The sequence below is a fragment of the Oreochromis aureus genome, linkage group 3, assembly GCF_013358895.1.
Source record: "Oreochromis aureus strain Israel breed Guangdong linkage group 3, ZZ_aureus, whole genome shotgun sequence".
Classification (NCBI taxonomy): Eukaryota; Metazoa; Chordata; class Actinopteri; order Cichliformes; family Cichlidae; genus Oreochromis; species Oreochromis aureus.
Genome location: NC_052944.1, coordinates 68,239,693 through 68,259,740, shown reverse-complemented (window position 1 = coordinate 68,259,740; position 20,048 = coordinate 68,239,693). Strand labels below are relative to the sequence as shown.

The window sequence follows — 20,048 nt, the reverse complement described above, 5'->3', positions numbered from 1 at the left end:
TCTTGGTGGTGATACTACTGTTGGTGTGCTGGTTGGCCACAACTATGATCCCTGGTAGATCTGTTGCAACAGATTGACAAAAAGAAATATTTATTAGTCCTGATGAGCAAAGACCAAGTCATTACTACACACAAGTCTTGACAAATAACAAGACAGACCAGTATTTCTTCAAATAAGTGTACCTGTAGCATGCAGGTACACGTGTTATAAGAATGTTTTTTATACTCTTTATGCACGGATTGATATAAATAATGCTACATGCTTTTATTGTGTGTATTTGTAGCTCTTATAATCCCACTAAAACTCTTTGAGGGGAAGAGTTTTAGCGGTTTAATGTCTTTTTCCAGACATTAAACCGCATTTAGTAGCAGTTTAATGTCTTGCAGTAAAATAGATATGTTGCCCCTGCTGGTGGGGAAAAAACGTGAATATCTGCAACTTTCAGGGAGGTTTCTCAGCAGACACCAGGGAGCACAGCCCGAAGCTACTTCGCTTGTTAAAAATTCCACTTGGGTGTGCCGTCTGAGAAACGTCTGTCTTTTTACATTGATAGAGAAGTGAAGCAATAGACAAGAGACAAAGCTCTTGAGTTAACACACTTACACTAACCAGACTCCCAACACTTGGACGCAGGAAAAAGTCCGTCTTTCTTTTCCAATAATGGGGAAAATTTTGATTTCCACCACCTACCTAATGCTGGTAAGTGCTTCTACTTTGGTTTTAGAGCACTCCTACATGATTGATACGTGTTTGCTTTCTGTCACTTTTGTCATGCCAGGAAGCATTAAAACATTTAAACGTGACAAGTCAGTTTGAAACTCACTTTCACCTCCAGATCCTGTCCTGTGTGGAGTCGTGCTTTCTGCTGAGAACTCTCTACGTAATTGTACCTGAAATAATTCCACCTGGATACCAAGTAGCAAAAGGTGCCGCTCTGCTTATTTGTGTTACTCCTGTTTGAAAAAGTGTTGTAAGCCGAATGTCTTGTGTTTTATGGCTCTTTTTAACTTTCACTGTCTCGCTTTTCAGTTGAAACCATCGGCTGTGATGCAAAATCAGCGCAGTTAACTGTGAAGGACCCGAGTTTCACAATAAAAAGTAACGGAGCAGTCATAGCCTTAAGGTCTGTCTCAGTGGGAGAAAGAGGACGGATATTTTCTGTGTCTGCTCGGGACAAGAGTGGACTGGAAAGAAAGATGGAAGTTCACCTTGTCCGCAGTACCATCTTGAAAAGACATGTAAGGCAACTGCATATTGTGAGTCGTTTATACAGGTCAGAAGGCACAGTGTGGTGTTTTTTTTTCTAACATGTCCGAACTTGTTGGAATGTCATAGGAACGCGGCCAAGGCTCTCTGAACCGCTCTAAAAGACCGGCCTGTCGTTTTCCGACGTCTGTAGTCGAGAATTATGAGGGGAACTATCCAATACTCCTTGAGAAGGTGAATTGAATGTTAAATTTATATTACCTCCCCCCACTCCCCCCACCCCCACCCCATTTGATCTGATTCAGATTACATTCAGCTGACAAAGTTATTATTTTTTGTTATTTGTTTGATCTACAGTACCATGATGTAAACTGCGTAAACACTTTTGATCTATTTCATGACACTGCGAGCTGAAAGAGCCCACAGCAGACTGCTTCATGATAGACACGTTATGACTAACAGAATCCTTTTTTTGTTTTTGTTTCCGCTAATATGTATGATTCTCCTGTAGCTGGTGTCAGATCCCTCAGCAAGCCATGATATGTACTTTACTATTGAAGGAGAAGGAGTCGATACATATGCAACTGGAGTGTTCAGTCTGGACAGAGACACGGGGGATCTGTTCTTGCTCAAAGCAGTGGATCGTGAGGAGTTCCCAGAATATAATGTGAGTGTGAAGATGACACTGATTGAGAAGATTTGTAATGAGTTCCAATAATGTTCCACAGTCATCTTTAAGGAGTGATTTATTAATCATTCAAATAGCTACACATATTCGATCCTCTACTGCAAGCCTATTCAAATGGCAGCCCGCGGGCCACATGCGGCCCAGAAGCAACCTGCAAGTGGCCCAGCCCAGAAACACAGAGAAAACGCAAAAAATAAATACATTTTAAAAATTAAAAAAAAAAAAAAAGAAAAAAGAATATTAATTAAAAAAATTAAAAATTCCTACACCGTAGTGTAGACTTTTAATGCAACACTCCTAGTAGCCTAGCAATATTTAACCCACAATGATGCACCGTGATGTAAACATATTAACCAATCATCGTAATATATGATGCGACAACAGCATGTCTTTCTCAGTCCAAATGTGTAAATTTGACAATGAAAACAGTCGATTTAACCATGCTTGGACTGACAAATACTTATTCATTTTACCGCCAAATCCAAATGCCAAACCTATGTCTTTAATTTGCAGTGAGTGTGTTTCGGTACAATCCGGCACCACAATGACAAACACAAGACTTTCTACACAAACTTTCCAGAGCAATCTCAGGAGAGGGCTGCAAAAGTACAGTTTAATTGCGAGTTTAATAATCTTACAACCGGAGTTGTACTACCATGGTGAGGGTCCTGTACAGCCCCAGAGAGCTGCAGCAGCTTCCCTTCGTGTTTGCTTCTTGGCGAAGAAGAAAAGGCCTTTCACAGATTCTGAAACAGTGGCCGTGGTGGATGCGGTGATAAGTGACGAAAAATTAAAGTGTGACATCTGCTATTAAAAACACACCCCTGTCAGGCAGTTCAAATATTCGTAGAGTTGAAGTTCTGGCGTCAGACGAGTTTGAAATGCTGTTAGATGACCTGCAGAAAACTGATGTAATGTCTATAGCAGAAGGTGGGTTCGCAGCCAGAACTGATAATGCACATATCTGTCCGTTTTATGGATGGGAAATTGCTCACTTACTACCGTTAGAGGGACACACAGCTGTTTGAGAAGATTTTCAGCTCTTTTTGAGGAAAATGGTCTGTATATGAAGTCTGTATACTTGTGACGGATGGGGCTCCATCCATGGCAGGAAAAATGAGTGGTCAGCAAAATATTTATTTTAATTTGAAGGGGAGTTATCAAAAATGTTTTGGTTTTTTTTATTATTATTTCAAATGTACAAAAAATAGTTTAGTTATAGCTCCCATTTTTTAAATGGACCCTTTGGTGTGCATTTGTGAGAGGTCACCAGATTTACAGGGGGAAAGGTAATTAAAAAATTTACTTATTTTTCAATACAGTTGTGTGGGTTTGAAATTGATCATGATCTGCTGTTTACTGGCTGCAAAAAAATATATGTGGCCCAGATAAATTCCTCAGTTTGAAATCTGGCCCAGCTAACTTCTTAGTTGAATAGCCATGCTCTACTAAGTATTTTTGGTTATTTCTTTTTTTAATTTATTCATTTTTTCATTCAAGCCTCGAACTGGCACAGTTCACATATGGAGTCTTGTTATGTCCCTGCCTCTCCTTTCTATATTTGTGTGCATTAACCTAGTCAAATGTGTGTGTGTTTTTTCCCCTCTATAGTTTGAATTGCGTGCTTTTGACAAGCATACTAATGTGGAGCTCGGGTATTTTCCCCTGACAGTGATTGTAGATGATGTCAATGACAATGCTCCAGAGTTCGTAGGCCCTTTACAGTTTACAGTTCCTGAGCACTGTAGTGCAGGTGAGAGAGACTGAATACAGTAATAGATGATTCTGTTGTATTTGACTTTCAGTGCAGTTGCTCTAAATGATTATGGGTTACAATACAGGGACTGTGGTGGGAGTGGTGAGTGCAACTGACAGAGACCAAGATGGCACCGACCATGTGAAGATTAAATATACACTCGTATCTGGATCAGACATGTTTACCATTCATCCAGAAACAGGTGTCATCACAACAACAACCAACACGCTAGACAGAGAGGTGAGCACTGCCTCTGCATCACTGATACCTGTGAACTTTATGTAATTGAAAAAAAGCATTGAAATAGATTATGCAAGTACTTTACAACATATTTTATTCTAATACTTTTTAACATTTCTTTTAAAGATAAAAGACAACCATGTGGTGACTGTAAAAATCCAGGATATGAATGGTGCACCAAATGGTCTGTTTGCCACATCAACAGCAACAATTGCTCTGAGTGATATTAATGACAATCCACCAACCTTCATGAAATCATCTGTAAGTGTTTGAAAGAACCGTCAGTATGTAATTTAACTGAATAAATGAAGTAATTTTTAATGATTTTGGTGTTTTTTTCTACTTATTTCAACTAAATACGTTTTACTGACATAATTAAAGAAATACTATAGACTCCCCCTCTCTTCCCCATGTACTTGTTTTTTCTTGTAGTATAATGTCACTGTGCAAGAAAATGAAAGTGAAAAACTTCTACTTCGAATTCCTATTCAAGATAAAGATTTGATAAACACATCGAACTGGATGTCAAAGTTTGTCATTACTAAAGGAAATGAAAATGGAAATTTCAGGATAGTTACTGACCCCCTAACAAACGAAGGGCTTTTGTACATCTCAAAGGTGAGACTGGCTTCTTATTCAATTCATTATCATTTAGTTACGCTAGTGGAAACATTTTGCATGGATCACATCTAATTCAAAGTCAGCCTATATAAAACTGATTTATATTCATAAACTTTAAAATGTCTTTCTTTTTTCCAGCCATTAGATTATGAGAAAACCAACGGTCTACAGCTCCTTATTATTGCACAAAATGTGGCATTACTGAATGGCAGCAGTGCCACATGGCAGTCCATCCCTGTGAATGTTAATGTTGAAAAAGTGGATGCAGGGTAAGATGGGTATGGTTGTTTCCTTTGTCTGGACTCTTGGAAAATGACTGATACACCTTTTCCTGCAGCTCTGTGTCCTTCGGACTACTAGGAATTATGACTACGCTGTGCCCTGTGGTCCTGCTCCTGATTCTCTGTGAGTCTCCCACTGTGATTAAGTTTTAAGGGTTAGTTTGCAGTTTTCTCTTTGCATATTAGGATGTGAACACTATTGCATACAACAGTGTAGTGTATATTGCTGCTATGCTCATTCTTGTGATGCCTACCACACATAAAAGAACTCTGTGACCTCTGATTTTAAACATGCCTGCTTTTTGTTGCAGTCCTGCTTCTTGCATTTTTCTGTCTAACAAAGAGAGAGAAATTGCAACTTAATGAACCAGGAAGAATCCCACTCATATCCAACATAGACGTCCCAGGGGACAGCGCGGAAAGGTTAGTAATGTGGAAGCACCGTCTCGGCTTACAGTTATTCACAAAGAAACCATATTTGCTTCCCCCCTCCTTCGGCTTTATTTGTTTTATTGCTGCTTTTGCTTTAATTGATGCAAGTCTCATCAGTCGTCTCTGTTTAGAGACTGACCAAACACTAAATGGTTTATATTAAGGGTGTAATGATTAATCTTGGCTTGAAAGCAAAACCTCAAGCACCATTGGTCAGCCTGTTGGTAGTGGTGTAGACTAAAGAGGTTTTCTGTATAACAAATGGTCGCTATCTAGATCAGGTAATATTTTTTTATGATTACAAACATGAGTTAAATCCCATTTGTAATATTGTCTTTTTCTCTAAGTCTCGATAGTATCCTGTGCAAACCTCAGCATTTCTCAGCTTGTAGTAAAAGATGTTTTGTCTTTAGCTTGTTGGTGATCTGTTAGCCCGATGTGTAATATCTGACCGTCAGTAATAACAGGGAATATTAACAAACTGCCTGTGTCTTCTAGAAACTGATCCAAATGGGAACAAAAGGACAATACGCAGACGATATCATTCACTTCTAAGGTTCTAAGGATGTGGCTGTGTAACTGGCTCTATCAGATGCTGCAGTGATAATAATGAAAACGATAACCTTGACTTTCTGAACACATTCGGATGAAAGTTAAAAACTCTTGCAAAGGTCTGCAGAAAGACACGAAAACAGTCACTCCAGATTAATGTTGTTTACTTTAAGCTGTAAAGTAAAGAACATATATATATATATATATATATCTATATATATATATATAGATATATATATATTAGGGATGCAACGATACCAATTTTTTCAAACCGATCCGATACCGATACTTGGATCTGAGTACTTGCCGATACCGAGTACAAAAACCGATACTTCTACCACACACAAGTTAAACTTAACCAGTAGTAAAGAAACGACCCCAGACAACTCTTTAACCCAAACGAAACGTTTACTGAACGAAACGTTTACTGAACGTAAGGGCAGAGACAGATACTGTACAACACATCCCTTTTTTAAACTCAAATGATATTCCAATTCCTTAACCAAATGAAATACACTGTATAAATGAAATAATTCCCTTTCAAATTATATTAAACAACCCAACTTATGTTATCACCTTTTGGTAAGTGACTCACTAATATACACTCCAAAACACGTTATATAAATCCACTAAACATACAATATTCACACATGGGCCCCACACACACTCACATTCACACTTGTTGCAGGCCTGTTTGCTGCTCACGCCGGACGATGGAGAAAAATCCTCTTCTCCCCAGTAAGAGCACAAAAGTCTGACTTACAGTTCCGTTGCCCGGTAGATCGCCGTTCACCAGTCCCACACTAAATCCACTCCCTGCGGACCCGATGCTGTCTCTGCTACAGCACGTTAGCGAGTCACTGTCCAGCTCTCCGACAGTTCATAGCGGCTGCCTCCTTGGCGAAGCCAAGCAGTCCGGGCTAGCCTTTAGCCTCGGCGGTCGTAGCTGGAAACACAGCACGGTGGTGCGACCATTGAAACAAAAAGTCACTTCACCCACACTCTGTTGTGAAGCTCTCACACGGTTAGCTTTCTAGTTACACACTCTTTTGTGCTGGTTAACCTCAGTAAAACTAGCCGAGTCTCTCACTTTGGTTCAGCTAACCTCCATGCCGTTCTCTCCTCCTCCATTGCAACAGATACACAGGTCCCGTTTTATGCTACCTTCACGGGCCTCCAGAAAATGAGAACTCTGAAAAATATTTTAACTCCCTTCAGAGTTACATACCATAAAATAATACTTTTATGATTAACATAACAGTTTGATTGCTCTAATTACCTGTATTTACCTTGCGACATATTACAGGGCAAATTACATTCAGGGTAGAGTTACATCACATAACATCAACTGTGAACACCTTATGTTACCGTGGCGTTTATGTCCATGGGAATTATGAGTATCCACTCCCAAATTCCCATCCGGGCTACATTAGTATCGGTTCATGGTATCGGTTAACTTTTACGAGTACGAGTACGCACACATTTTACAGTATCGGCCCCGATACCCGATACCAGTATCGGTATCGGTGCATCCCTAATATATATATATATATATATATATATTCTGGTTAATTTGGGTAGAAATGGAGCTACTCGTGTTTGTCTCTATATCAGTTAGTAGCGACTATGGTATGTTTTACTCTTTTTTTAATTTAAATCATTGTCTGCAGTAAGAAAGTGCATTTCTTTTTTTAGCCTTGTTGTTGGTTTTTACTGTTACTGTTATTAATACTGTTATTAATTTTTATTTTTGAAGATATATTTGAAGTAAAACAAATACATAATGAAAGAAACTGCCTAATATTTCACAATATGTAATGTAAAATTAGACCTTCATAATGATCTATTTTACTCAGTGTTAATTTCCTAATGGAACAGAAATTCTGTGTTGCTGTGTTTTATTTCAACCCCCTGACTGTCAAATGGGTGCAGTTTGAGCTCACTGTACGTCAGGTTATTGAAACGTTTCCAACTGTAGTCCTGTTACAATCTGCACGAGGGCAGAACTGGAGAGGTAAAGTGTTACTGCCTGAAACTAAATACAACTGGCCGCACAGTGAAAACCCAGTAAAAAATTAAAAACAAATTGAGCAATACAATGTGTGTAATGTTCCACTATCTGAACTTAATTTTGTTTTTTGTAACAATTTCCTTTATTGCCTACTTTCAAAAATGCTATTTTCTTGAACAAGATGCTCTAGTGACTCATCAAATGATGCTACTGACCAGCCAATCAGTGGCATGCAGTCTGACGGTGTCACACTTTAGTACCTGTTTGGATCACTTGGAAATCTGTCTGAGCACGTACTATAACCTGATGGCAAACCCTGCAAACCACATCGAGTTGATCCAAGTAGGTACTAATGGAACAGGGGCTTAACTGCCAACATACGGTCACATAGTCACCTACTATAAATTCTGAAATGTGGGGAAAAAACATGAAACTTGAACAGGAGCTGAAGGAAAAGCTATAAAAAAAATATTGAAAAGAGACATATGAGCTGAATGGCTCAATGTCTTGGCTGGGGTCTGTAGGTCAACGTCTGTGGAAGTAAAGTTGAAAAGGGAGGTGGAGATTGTCTCAATTGAAAAACATAATTTTTTGCTGAATAAACTTGAATATTAAAAAAAAATAAAAGTTAGAAATGAGAAATATTTTACTCAGGAAACATGAGTAATAACTGTGGCATTCCTTTAACGCACTCTCTAACCTTACTTGTTGCTTTTTGAGATTTAGACTACCTATCCCATGAAGTAAGATTCAAAAGCACAGTGGTGCCAGAAAAAAAAATGTCATGCCCTGCATGTTTGTGTAGCAGACCCAAAAGCAAACACAGGAGAAATGAACTGATGATCAAACCATTATTACAGCTGATATAAAAACAGTAAAACAAGTGAAACTAAAGTGAAACCTGCACTGGGACTGAACTAAACAAACTATGAAGACAATGACACGAGACATAAGTTGAAAACTCAACAGGTGCATGTAAAATCTTGACATAAAGTACTTCAAACATGACATGAGCATGAACCTGAACTGCTGAAAGCAAACATGACAAGGAGGAGAGGAAGACAGAAGACTTAAACATACAGGAGGGTAATGAGGGAAGTGGAAACACCTGGGGAAACACAGCTGACATAAAATGAACATGACGCCACAGGGGAAGCAAAACTAAACCCACCAAACATGAAAAAAAAAAAAAAAAACACTTACAAAATACAACAGGAAACATAATGGAGACTTGACAACACAAGCTTAGAAAATGTAACACAGGGAGAGAATAACGCACTGAGATAACTGAAAGTAAAAACATTGAGGACAAGACAGACTACATAGAGGAGAGGAAAAGACTCATAAATCAGGAGACATAGATGAAACAAAATCTAGAATGAAACTCAATTACTCCCTAACTGAATTACAACACAAGAACTTAATATAACCACAATCTAACAAAAGGAAATAAAAAAGAAAAAAAAAACTCAAAATGCCTGGTCACAGTCCCGGCCCCGGACACAAATTACAAAAAAATAATAAATGTATTTGGCTTGAGCCACCTGAGTACATTATATTATCAATATTTATATCCAGTTATGATCACTTTGTAATGTCAAGCCTGATGTTTTGCGCCATATATGCATATTTTTCACAGCAACCTATACAATTGGGTTGTTATATGTGGTATCACAAGTAACAAACACAGCTTATGTCTCACCTAACAACATACAGATTAGGTTTTTTTTTGTTTTGTTTTTTTTAATGCTGGCTTTACTGGCAATGAGAAAAGCTATAAAACACTGACTTATTTAAAACATTTTCCTAGGAAATGCATAGATGGTGTTATCATTATTGAATTTCTTTTACTTTTTCCAGATGGCAACAAGAATAATGGTTTGTGAAAACTGGTTCGGTCTAAGGTTAGTTTTTGGTGGTGTTTAAGCGAAATCTTGGTGTTGATACTACTGTTGGTTTGCTGGTTGGCCACAACTGTGAATCCTGGTAGATCTGCTGTGTTATAGGAAACTGTTTTAGTCCTGATGAGCAATGACTAATTCATTACTGCAGACAAGTCTTGACAAAAAAAAAAGGAGACAGACCAGTATTTCTTCAAATATGTTTACCTGAAGCATACTGTAGTGTTATAAGAATATTGTTTATACTCTATATGCACAGATTTATATAAATAATGCTACATGCTTTAATTCTGTGTATTTGTAGCTCTTACAGTCCCACTAAAACTCGCTAAGGGGAAATAGTACAGCATTTAGTAGCAGTTTAATGTCTTGCAGTAAAATAGATATGTTGCCCCTGCTGGTGGGGAAAAAAATATCTGCAACTTTTAGGGAGGTTTCTCAGCAGACACCAGCGAGCACAGCCCGAAGGTAGTTCGCTTGTTTAAAATTCCACTTGGGTGTGCCGTCTGAGAAACGTCTGTCTTTTAACATTGATAGAGAAGTGAAGCAATAGACAAGAGACAAAGCTCATCAGTTAACACACTTACACTAACCAGACTCCCAACACTTGGACCCAGGACAAAGTCAGTCTTGTTTTTTCCGATAATGGGGAAAGTTTTGATTTCCACCACCTACCTAATGCTGGTAAGTGCTTCTAGTTTGGTTTTAGAGCACTCCTACATGATTGATACGTGTTTACTTTCTGTCACTTTTGTCATGCCAGGAAGTATTAAAATATTTAAACATGACAAGTCACCTTTAATGCACTCTCTAACCTTGCTTGTTGTTTTTTTGAGATTTAGACTACCTGTGCTGTGAAGTAAGATTAACAACCACAGTGGCACAAAAAAAAGTCTCAGAAAAAACAAAATTGTCACGGCCGTCATGGCCGATTTGTTTGTGGAGCAGACCCAAAAGCAATCACAGGAGAAATAAACTGATGATCAAACAAAAAGTGAGCCTTTATTACAGCTGATAAAAAAAGGGAAAAAAAGAAAAAAAACTGAACAGAAAAACAAGGCAAGACCAAGCAAAATTGAAACCTAATCTGGGAATGAACTAAACAAACTATGGAGACAATGACACAAGACATAAGATGAAACCTGAACAGGTGAATGTAAAACCTTGAACGTGAAGTACTTCAAACTTTAAACATGGCATGAGCATGAACCTGAACTGCTGAAAGCAAACACTCAGTGGCCTGGCCTAGTGTCATTGTCGTCATAGTTTGTTTAGTTCAGTCCCATTTTAGGTTTCACTTATATCATTCTTTTCAGCACAACCTCACATATCTGAATTTACAGTTATGTTTTCATTTTTGACATACTGTATTAGCACAACTGATCTAAAATCAGACAAAAAACATAAACTCTGATTAGAAATAGGTACATTTTCTACTGTAACAACCACATATACACACTCCAAACACGCTAAATCTCTCACAAACTCTCTCTCTCTCTGTCTCACCATCACTCCTTAAATTTCCCCCTCTTCCTAAACATCCAAATGTCATGTTGCCATAACATTTTTTGATTGGTCAACACTTTACATTTTTCCACCAACACGGGTGTTCTTTGTTTTGTTTCTTTTTTTATGCACATAAGCTGAGAGTGCTTGCTAGAGCTGTCCTTAGACATTAAAAGTGAGGAAAAGATGCAACGTATATATTGTTTATAATGATTCTGGTTTTACGTGGCCTATCAGCACAATTGAATAACTGTTATATATCATCTTTTTGCTTTGTCATCTTGAAGTGGTCATGCGATTGGTTTATCACGACTACTTTATTTATCCTCAGTCAAACAGCAGCACTCATGCGATAGTACCCCCTTACCCAGCTCCAGGTGTTAGGCCAAAAGTGATCATCTGCCAGAAAGTGAGCATGCACAACGTCTTAAAGCTGTAGTGCCCAGATTACGTACATAGACAGCTATTTCTGTTCAGCTTCAACCGTCAGTGTTTTAAAAAGTAGTTCACTAGCTGGACCCACGTCCTCATTTTAGGATTGACAGCATTTTAGTTGGTAAAGGTGAATGCTCTGACGTGAATTGAGCTGCATTCTTGGTGGGGTTTAAGCGAAATCTTGGTGGTGATTTTAGTGCTGGTTTGCTGGTTGGTCACAACTATGATCCCTGGTAGATCTGTTGCAACGGATTGACAAAAAGAAATATTTATTAGTCCTGATGAGCAATGACTAATTCATTACTGCAGACAAGTCTTGACAAAAAAACCAGACAGACCAGTATTTCTTCAAATACGTTTACCTGCAGTATGCTGTAGTGTTATAGGAATATTGTTTATACTCTATATGCACAGATTTATATAAATGATGCTACAGGTTTTAATTGTGTGTATTTGTAGCTCTTATAGTCCCGCTAAAACTCTGTAAGGGGAAGAGTTTTAGCGGTTTAATGTCTTTTTACTGCAAGAAATTAAACCGCATTTAGTTGCGGTTTAATGTCTTGCAGTAAAATAGATATGTTGCCCCTGCTGATAGGGAAAGAAATATCTGCAACTTTTAGGGAGGTTTCTCAGCAGACACCAGCGAGCACAGCCCGGAAGTACTTCTCTGTTTTAAAATTGCACTTGGGTGTGCCGTCTGAGAAACACCTGTGTTTTCACATTGATAGCGAAGTGAAGCAATTGACAAGAGAAGAGGCTCTTGAGTTAACACACTTACACTAACGAGACTCCCAACACTTGGACCCAGGACAATGTCCGTCTTGTTTTTTCCAATAATGGGGAAAATTTTCATTTCCTCCACCTACCTAATGCTGGTAAGTGCTTCTAGTTTGGTTTTAGAGCACTCCTACATGATTGATACGTGTTTGCTTTCTTTTGTCATGCCAGGAAGCATTAAAACATTTAAACGTGACAAGTCAGTTTGAAACTCACTTTCACCTCCAGATCCTGTCCTGTGTGGAGTCGTGCTTTCTGCTGAGATCTTTCTACGTAATTGTACCTGAAATAATTCCACCTGGATACCAAGTAGCAAAAGGTGCCGCTCTGCTTATTTGTGTTACTCCTGTTTGAAAAAGTGTTGTAAGCCGAATGTTTTATGTTTTATGGCTCTTTTTAACTTTCACTTTCTCGCTTTTCAGTTGAAACCGTCGGCTGTGATGCAAAATCAGTGCAGTTAACTGTGAAGGACCCGAGTTTCACAATAGAAAGTAACGGAGCAGTCGTAGCTTTAACGTCTGTCTCAGTGGGAGAAGGAGGACGGATATTTTCTGTGTCTGCTCGGGACAATAGTGGGCTGGAAAGAAAGATGGAAGTTCACCTTGTCCGCAGTACCATCTTGAAAAGACATGTAAGGCAACTGTCTATTGTGAGTCGTTTATACAGCTCAGCATGAACAGTGCATTCTTTTTTCTAACATGTCTGAACTTGTTTGAATGTCACAGCAACGAGGCCGAGGCTCCCTGAACCGCTCTAGAAGACGGTCATGTTTTCTTCTTGACCCGTCCAGTGTAGTGGAGAATTATGAAGGGAGCTATCCAAAAGTAATTGAAAGGGTGAATTGAATGTTTAATTTTCATCATTTATGATCACCGTGGTATACAAATGTTTATTGTCAATACACATCAGATTGTAAAGATTATAAACACTTTATGAATAACAGAATCCTTTTATTCTTTTCCTTAATATGTATGATTTTTTTTTTTTTTTTTGGTTTCTGCTGTAGCTGGGTTCCTTATACAGCGATTATGTGACCTTTGTTGAAGGACAAGGAGTCGATGCGTATCCAACTGGAGTGTTCAGTCTGGACAGAGACACGGGGGATCTGCTCTTGCTCAAAGCAGTGGATCGTGAGGAGTTCCCAAGATATCATGTGAGTGTGAAGATTAAACTGATTTAGAAGATTTGTAATGAGCTCCAATAATGTTCAGCAGTCTTAAGGAGTGATTTATCAATCATTCAAATAGTTACACAATATTTGATCCTCTACTGAGCATGTTTGTTTATTTATTTTTTCATTCAAACTTGGAACTGGCACAGTTCACATATGGAGTCTTGTTATGTTCCTGCCTCTGCTTTCTATATTTGTGTGCATTAAACTAGTCAAATGTGTTTTTTTTCCCTCTATAGATTGGATTCCGTGTTTTTGACAAGCATACTAATGTGGAGAGATGGTATTTTTCCCTGACAGTGATTGTAGACGATGTCAATGACAATGCTCCAGAGTTCGTAGGCCCTTTACAGTTTACAGTTCCTGAGCACTGTAGTGCAGGTGAGAGAGACTAAATACAGTAATAGTTGATTCTGTTGTATTTGACTGTCAGTGCAGTTGCTCTAAATGATTATGGGTTACAATACAGGGACTGTGGTGGGAGTGGTGAGTGCAACTGACAGAGACGAAATTTACACCGACCATGTGAAGATTAAATATACACTCGTATCTGGATCAGACATGTTTACCATTCATCCAGAAACAGGTGTCATCACAACAACAACCAACACGCTAGACAGAGAGGTGAGCACTGCCTCTGCATCACTGATACCTGTGAACTTTATGTAATTGAAAATAGCATTGAAATGGATGACACATATTTTCCTAAAATACTTTGTAACATTTTTTCTTTAAGTTAAAAGAAAACCATGTGGTGACTGTAAAAATCCAGGATATGAATGGTGCACCAAATGGTCTTTTTGCCACATCAACAGCAACAATTGCTCTGAGTGATATTAATGACAATCCACCAACCTTCATGAAATCATCCGTAAGTGTTTGAAAGAACCGTCAGTATGTAATTTGGCTGAATAACTGAAGTCATTTTCATTGATTTTGGTGTCCTTTTTCTACTTATTTCATCAAAACATTATTTTTTTACTAACATAAACAACAAATGAAGAACACCCCCATGCTTTTTTCTTGTAGTATAATGTCACTGTGGAAGAAAATGAAAGTGAAAAACTTCTACTTCGAATTCCTGTTCAAGATAAAGATTTGATAAACACATCAAACTGGATGTCAAAGTTTGTCATTACTAAAGGAAATGAAAATGGAAATTTCAGGATAGTTACTGACCCCCAAACAAACGAAGGGCTTTTGTACATCTCAAAGGTGAGACTGGCTTCTTATTAAATTCATTATTATCATTTAGTAATGTTGGTGTAAGCATTTTGCATGGATCTCATTTAATGCTAAATCAGCCTATATAAAACTGATTTATATTCATAAACTTTAAAATGTCTTTCCAGCCATTAGATTATGAGAAGACCAACGATGTACAGCTCCAGATCACTGCACAAAATGTAGCATTACTGAATGGCAGCAGTGCCACGTGGCAGTCCATCCCTGTGAATTTCATTGTCGAAAAAGTGGATGCAGTCAGGGCTGGACTGGGACAAAAGATCAGCCCGGGCATTTTGACTAGAGACCCTCCAACCAGGTATTATAGGAAAAGCCATAAAGCCTGTGAATGAAAACAAACGCTGTTGTGACAGTGATGCAAACTGTCTCGTTGGTATAAATGCAGGATTTCTATACATTTTACATCAGATAAAAACTTTGGTTGTAAGATTCAGATAATTATTTAATAGAGATTAACAGACCACGTGATTTTCGCGCATTGCAATGTGGGTGCGCTAGCATTTCCAGCACCGGCAATCAATAATTCTGCTGTAAAAAACAAATCAGCAATGCCAAAAAAAAAAACCCATATCAAAACAACATACTGGAAAACAGTTATTCATCACACTTGATTGCTTCAATACAACACTTGGGCACATATATGCAGGACTTTTCGTGGCTGTTTTGTTATATCTCTCTCTTAATCGATCAAATCTTGCTGTGGTAGCAGCTTTAAACTTTAAACTCGGTCTGACCCAGGCTGATAGAAGGTGCCCAGTCTGGATCGCATTCCAGCATTTTGTAGGCTGGTTTTCCTACAAAACACAAACATTAGCCCGCAAAGCCACCGTGAACAAAGCAGCATAGCACAATGAATTCAATTCAAATCAGTATAAGACTTATTTGTAACCTACATCAACAATTATGTTATGATAAATTATGTAATAACTAAAACAGAAGACTTATTTTTGTGGAAATTCTTGGAGCAGACTAACATGTGAGCTGGAGTGTTCTGAGATGTTATATTTGGTCTTCGAATTGCTGCAATTCAGGCCATCCGCCGGATCTTTGTTACTTCGGGAAACATGGCTTGAACAATTTCTCTTCCACGACGTAATCCGATAAAAACCATTCTTTTTACCTGTCGGCTTCCCGTGGCTGTCATGCGACCGGCTTTTGCAGTTAATAATACAACAGCTCCATTGTTTTTCTTTTTATTGCTGTGTGACTGTTTTCATGTGAAAGCCTGGGTGCACTAGTACTGCTTGCCACTCGTACCTACATTTCTTTGCGGTTTTACCCCGGAAATTACGTCACATTTTCAATCTCTATAGAAGCTAGACATTTTAAATGAGAATAAGAAAGAAAGGTATTTCTTTGTGCCCCCCTTTCCATGTTAATGCCCCACCTGGCCCCCTGGCAAAACTTTGCTAGATCCGCCCCTGCACAGTTACCAGCTGTCAGCTACGTAAAAAAGGATCCTGCAAACAAACATCAGCAAACATCAGCTGATACTAGAAATTAATATTAAATAAATTCTAACAAGAGCTGATCGAGCTTAAAAGTGCTGCTGTTGTTTAGCGACATCCACCGGTTTCCTCTATCTAGTGCTAGGTGGGAGATAAACAAACAAGAGAGAAAAGCCAATCAGCTGATCATTGATCAATTTCATGATTGAAGTAGCAACAGGAGAGGGAGGGGGAGAGAAGAAGAAACAGCTGTGCAGCGTAAAGACGCAGAATAACTCCAGCTTTGTGTCTTTTTTTCATCCTAGATGAAGTACGGGACAAACTGTGTTCCTTTTCAGCTCAATACGAAACGCATAATATTTTGAATGCGGGACAATTCCGTTTTTTACGGGTCAGTTGGCAACTCTAATAACTAACCTTAAAAATAAAATAAAGTTCACTATCAGTAACATCATATCAGCCCAGCTGTATAGAAACTCCGTCATGCTAGCTAGTACGCTGTACGAGTTATTGTAACCAACTGTAAAAACTCAGCACAACGAAAATAAACTCCACCTAAACTTGGTTTATATCTGACCCAGATAGACTGCAGGTCACAACTTCTTACCTGAAGTTCAGTTCACCTGACAATCAGACCAGCGGCCGCCTCGGGTCTCTCCTCCTCCTGCCTCCCCTTCCCTTGTCCACCTGCTGGGCTCTGTGGAAGCTCCACCATAGTCACCACCAAACAGAGTTATTTTTACAAATCGGCCAGCATCTGGAGAATTCACCACTTTTCCTTGATTATACCAATATCAAAAAAAAAAAAAAAAAAAGAAAATACAATAAATAAAAATAAACCATCGGCCCATAAAAACAAAAAAACCAACATCGACCTATGCCCGATGGCTAGTCCATCTATGTGCAACCGAGGACAAGGGATGAGTAAACGGGGCAAAGAAATAAATTGATAATTTATTTATTACATTAATTAGACAACAAATTCCCAGTTATTTCCAGACAGGACTGGAAATATCCTGCTGATATCTCAGCTGCACATGAGACTTACCACACAAATGGTACGAAAAATAACACAACACTGCAAACCGTTACACCCCGTTTAGCGACACTGCAATCGATTTATCTGTGGCACGCACTGCAAACAATTTGGGTCTCAGCACAGCTGGGAAGCAACACTATGCATGACCTGTAATCTGGGATATAAGGGGAAGTGGCACAAACAAATAAACAAAAAACAAAGAAGGAGGTTAGTCCGCCCTTACACGACTCACTCCCAATATATAACCGTCTTTACTGCTGGACGGACTAACCAAAACAAAATTACAAATCAATCAAAAGAACGAAATAAGGAGAGCAGAGACAGCACCGATGAAAAACACAAACAACATTATCAATTAAAATATTACCCAATAAAATATTAATTTTATGAAACCAATCAAAATCACAAAGCTAACAAAACACTCAATATGCCTACAATATTGATCAGTTTCCCTACATGCAGTCGATCTAGGGCTTGATCAATTCTTCTATTAAAACTCGTGGTCACACTAAAAAAGTCCAACGACACACATTAAAAATGGGCACCTACAATAACAAATGATCCAAACAAAATGGCAAAAGTCTCTTACCGACAGTATACCTACTCCCACCGAGTGAATAAAATCACCTCTGTTTTTTCCACAGAAGAGCGTTGACTTCACCACACACACCCACTACCTTTTCACAGCTCTTCAGCCAATCATCTGGCAGAGAGCAACAAACTGCCAGGTGACACTTTTTACATATGGATGCAGGGTAAGATGGGTTGTGGTTGCTTCCTGGACACTTGGAAAATGACTGATTCACCTTTTCCTGCAGGTCTGTGTCCTTCGGACTACTGGGAATTATGACTATACTGTGTCCCGTGGTCCTGCTCCTACTGCTCTGTGAGTCTCCCACTGTGATTAAGTTGTAAGGGTTAGATGGGGGTTCTCTTGTAGTTTGCTCATTGCATATTAGGAAGTGAACAATGCTGCATACAATAGTGTATGTATAGTGTGGGTATACCACACATAAAAGCACTCTGTGAGCTCTGATTTTGAATATGCCTTCTTTGTTGCAGTCCTGCTCCTTGTATTTTTCTGTCTAAAAAAGAGAGAGAAATTGCAGCTTAATGACTCTGGAGACACTGGAAGGATCCCACTCAAATCTAACACGGAGGCCCCAGACGACAGCATGGTAAGGATAATGTGTAACCCATTTCTCAGTTTCCAGTTCTTCTAAAAAAAACCCCACACATTTACTTCTTTTTTTGCTAGCCCCCCCCTTTGTTTTACAAGAAAAATATTTAGGTTTTCAAACATAAACAACTGTGGGATACTGATTGTTCATGATTTGGACAAACATATTATTTATTAGTTTTTGATACATCAAAATGTCTTGTGGCAGACTTTTGCATAAAAAGTCAAAAATAAAATAGAAGTTTCTTTTTCTGCAGTTAAATAAATGTAAATTTAATGAGTAACAAGTTTTTGTAAAATATATTATTTCTCTGTCTTGTTGGTGATCTGTTTGCTCGATGTGTAATATATGACCATCAGTCATGTCCTGAGCATCTTTGAAAGTGTTGTATGTTTCCTCCTATTATCCAGGCTTGGGAGTAATAACAGGTAATAATAACAAACTACCTGTGTCTTCCAAACGGGAACAGAAGAGGATGGGCAGTATTCAGGGGACGTGGCTCTGTAGCTGACTCAGAGGTCACGGTCTGAATGCTTGGCTTGTTACCGGGGTAACAATGTAAAAAAAGAACAATCAGGTGGTGCAGGTGTGTATCTGCTATTGCTCCTTGTTGCTTTATTTCGTTGTTGTTAATGTTGTTGTGTTTTTTGGGTTTTTTAAGCGAAAGTGGGTTGCACTAAGAAATATGTAGATGCAATATTTTGGAGCTTTGTACCTCAGTAATCAATGTCTGAAAAAGTTCTTTATTTTTGGAGGGTTAATTTTCATTAAAACAAATGCATAATGAAACAAAATAACAATTACCTAATATTTCAAAATTAGCATTGTTGATTTACTTCTGCAGAATTTCCAAATGGCACAGAAATTGTGTGTAACCATGTTTTACTTCAACTCGCTGACTGTGAGACGGGTGCAGTTTGAGCTCACTGTAAGTCAGGTGGTTGAAACATTTCCAACAGTAGTCGTGTTACAATCTGCACGAGGGCGGAACTGGAGCGCTAACGTGTTACTGAAACTAAATACAACTGGCTGCACAGGAAAAACCCATTCAAAAGACAGTGTAGACCCTACATGTATTTTGCGTTGGTAAGTTGTTATTAGACATTAACATAAAGGAGTTGTGTTTAATTTTTGCTGCTGTAGCAGTTACTTGTGTTTTTTTAACATTTAAAGGAACATGATTATAAAACATCATAGTCAGCAAACATACAATAAGCATACATGTACCCATACAACTAAAAGCAGCACTGTTTGTACTAATAGTTTTTGTCCAATATCTGTTAATTTGTAATTAAAAACACAAAACAAATGTCCTCATCATTATTTATGGCTGTACTGTATAAAGGTCAGATCCAAAATGGTTGTTTATTGTGTTCAGGTCTTGTCTCTAGTGTTTCACAGGGTGGAGCTCACATACACATAATACAATATGTGCAGTGTTCCAAGATCTCACATCCTTGGCTTATAATTACTTCAGTCCTCTGCAGATCTAATTGGTGCACTGGTGTTATTACTGACAAACAGCCCTGACCCACTGAGGTATAGACTCCACTGGACT

The 20,048-nt window shown here is 38.5% G+C and overlaps 2 protein-coding genes across 5 annotated transcripts; both read left to right on the top strand.

The window, feature by feature from the left end:
• The first annotated feature begins 483 nt into the window (after positions 1-483).
• Positions 484-6,076, top strand: LOC116312118 (desmocollin-3-like). Of its 2 annotated transcripts, XM_039608191.1 has the most exons (13): positions 484-699; positions 836-926; positions 1,030-1,238; positions 1,336-1,440; positions 1,718-1,873; positions 3,506-3,647; positions 3,736-3,890; positions 4,017-4,151; positions 4,323-4,508; positions 4,650-4,780; positions 4,849-4,916; positions 5,104-5,215; positions 5,723-6,076. In XM_039608191.1, the coding sequence occupies exons 1-13, from the start codon at positions 661-663 to the stop codon at positions 5,727-5,729; spliced, it is 1,536 nt and encodes a 511-aa protein (XP_039464125.1). In that variant the 5' UTR covers positions 484-660; the 3' UTR covers positions 5,730-6,076. The 2 variants fall into 2 exon arrangements, with proteins under 2 accessions (XP_039464125.1, XP_031585340.2); XM_031729480.2 differs by lacking the exon at positions 5,723-6,076 and having other exon boundaries at positions 4,849-4,947.
• A 4,131-nt stretch (positions 6,077-10,207) lies between these two features.
• LOC116312116 (desmocollin-2-like) lies at positions 10,208-19,848 on the top strand. Of its 3 annotated transcripts, none has more exons than XM_039607979.1 (14): positions 10,208-10,372; positions 12,635-12,725; positions 12,829-13,037; positions 13,132-13,242; positions 13,413-13,559; positions 13,817-13,958; positions 14,047-14,201; positions 14,314-14,448; positions 14,607-14,792; positions 14,930-15,120; positions 17,954-18,037; positions 18,128-18,195; positions 18,372-18,487; positions 18,901-19,848. In XM_039607979.1, exons 1-14 carry the CDS (start codon positions 10,334-10,336, stop codon positions 18,910-18,912), a joined length of 1,686 nt encoding a protein of 561 aa, XP_039463913.1. In that variant the 5' UTR covers positions 10,208-10,333; the 3' UTR covers positions 18,913-19,848. The 3 variants fall into 3 exon arrangements, with proteins under 3 accessions (XP_039463913.1, XP_039463912.1, XP_039463911.1); XM_039607978.1 differs by lacking the exon at positions 10,208-10,372 and adding an exon at positions 12,184-12,504 and having other exon boundaries at positions 13,132-13,230; XM_039607977.1 differs by lacking the exon at positions 10,208-10,372 and adding an exon at positions 12,247-12,504.
• Positions 19,849-20,048: the final 200 nt, after the last annotated feature.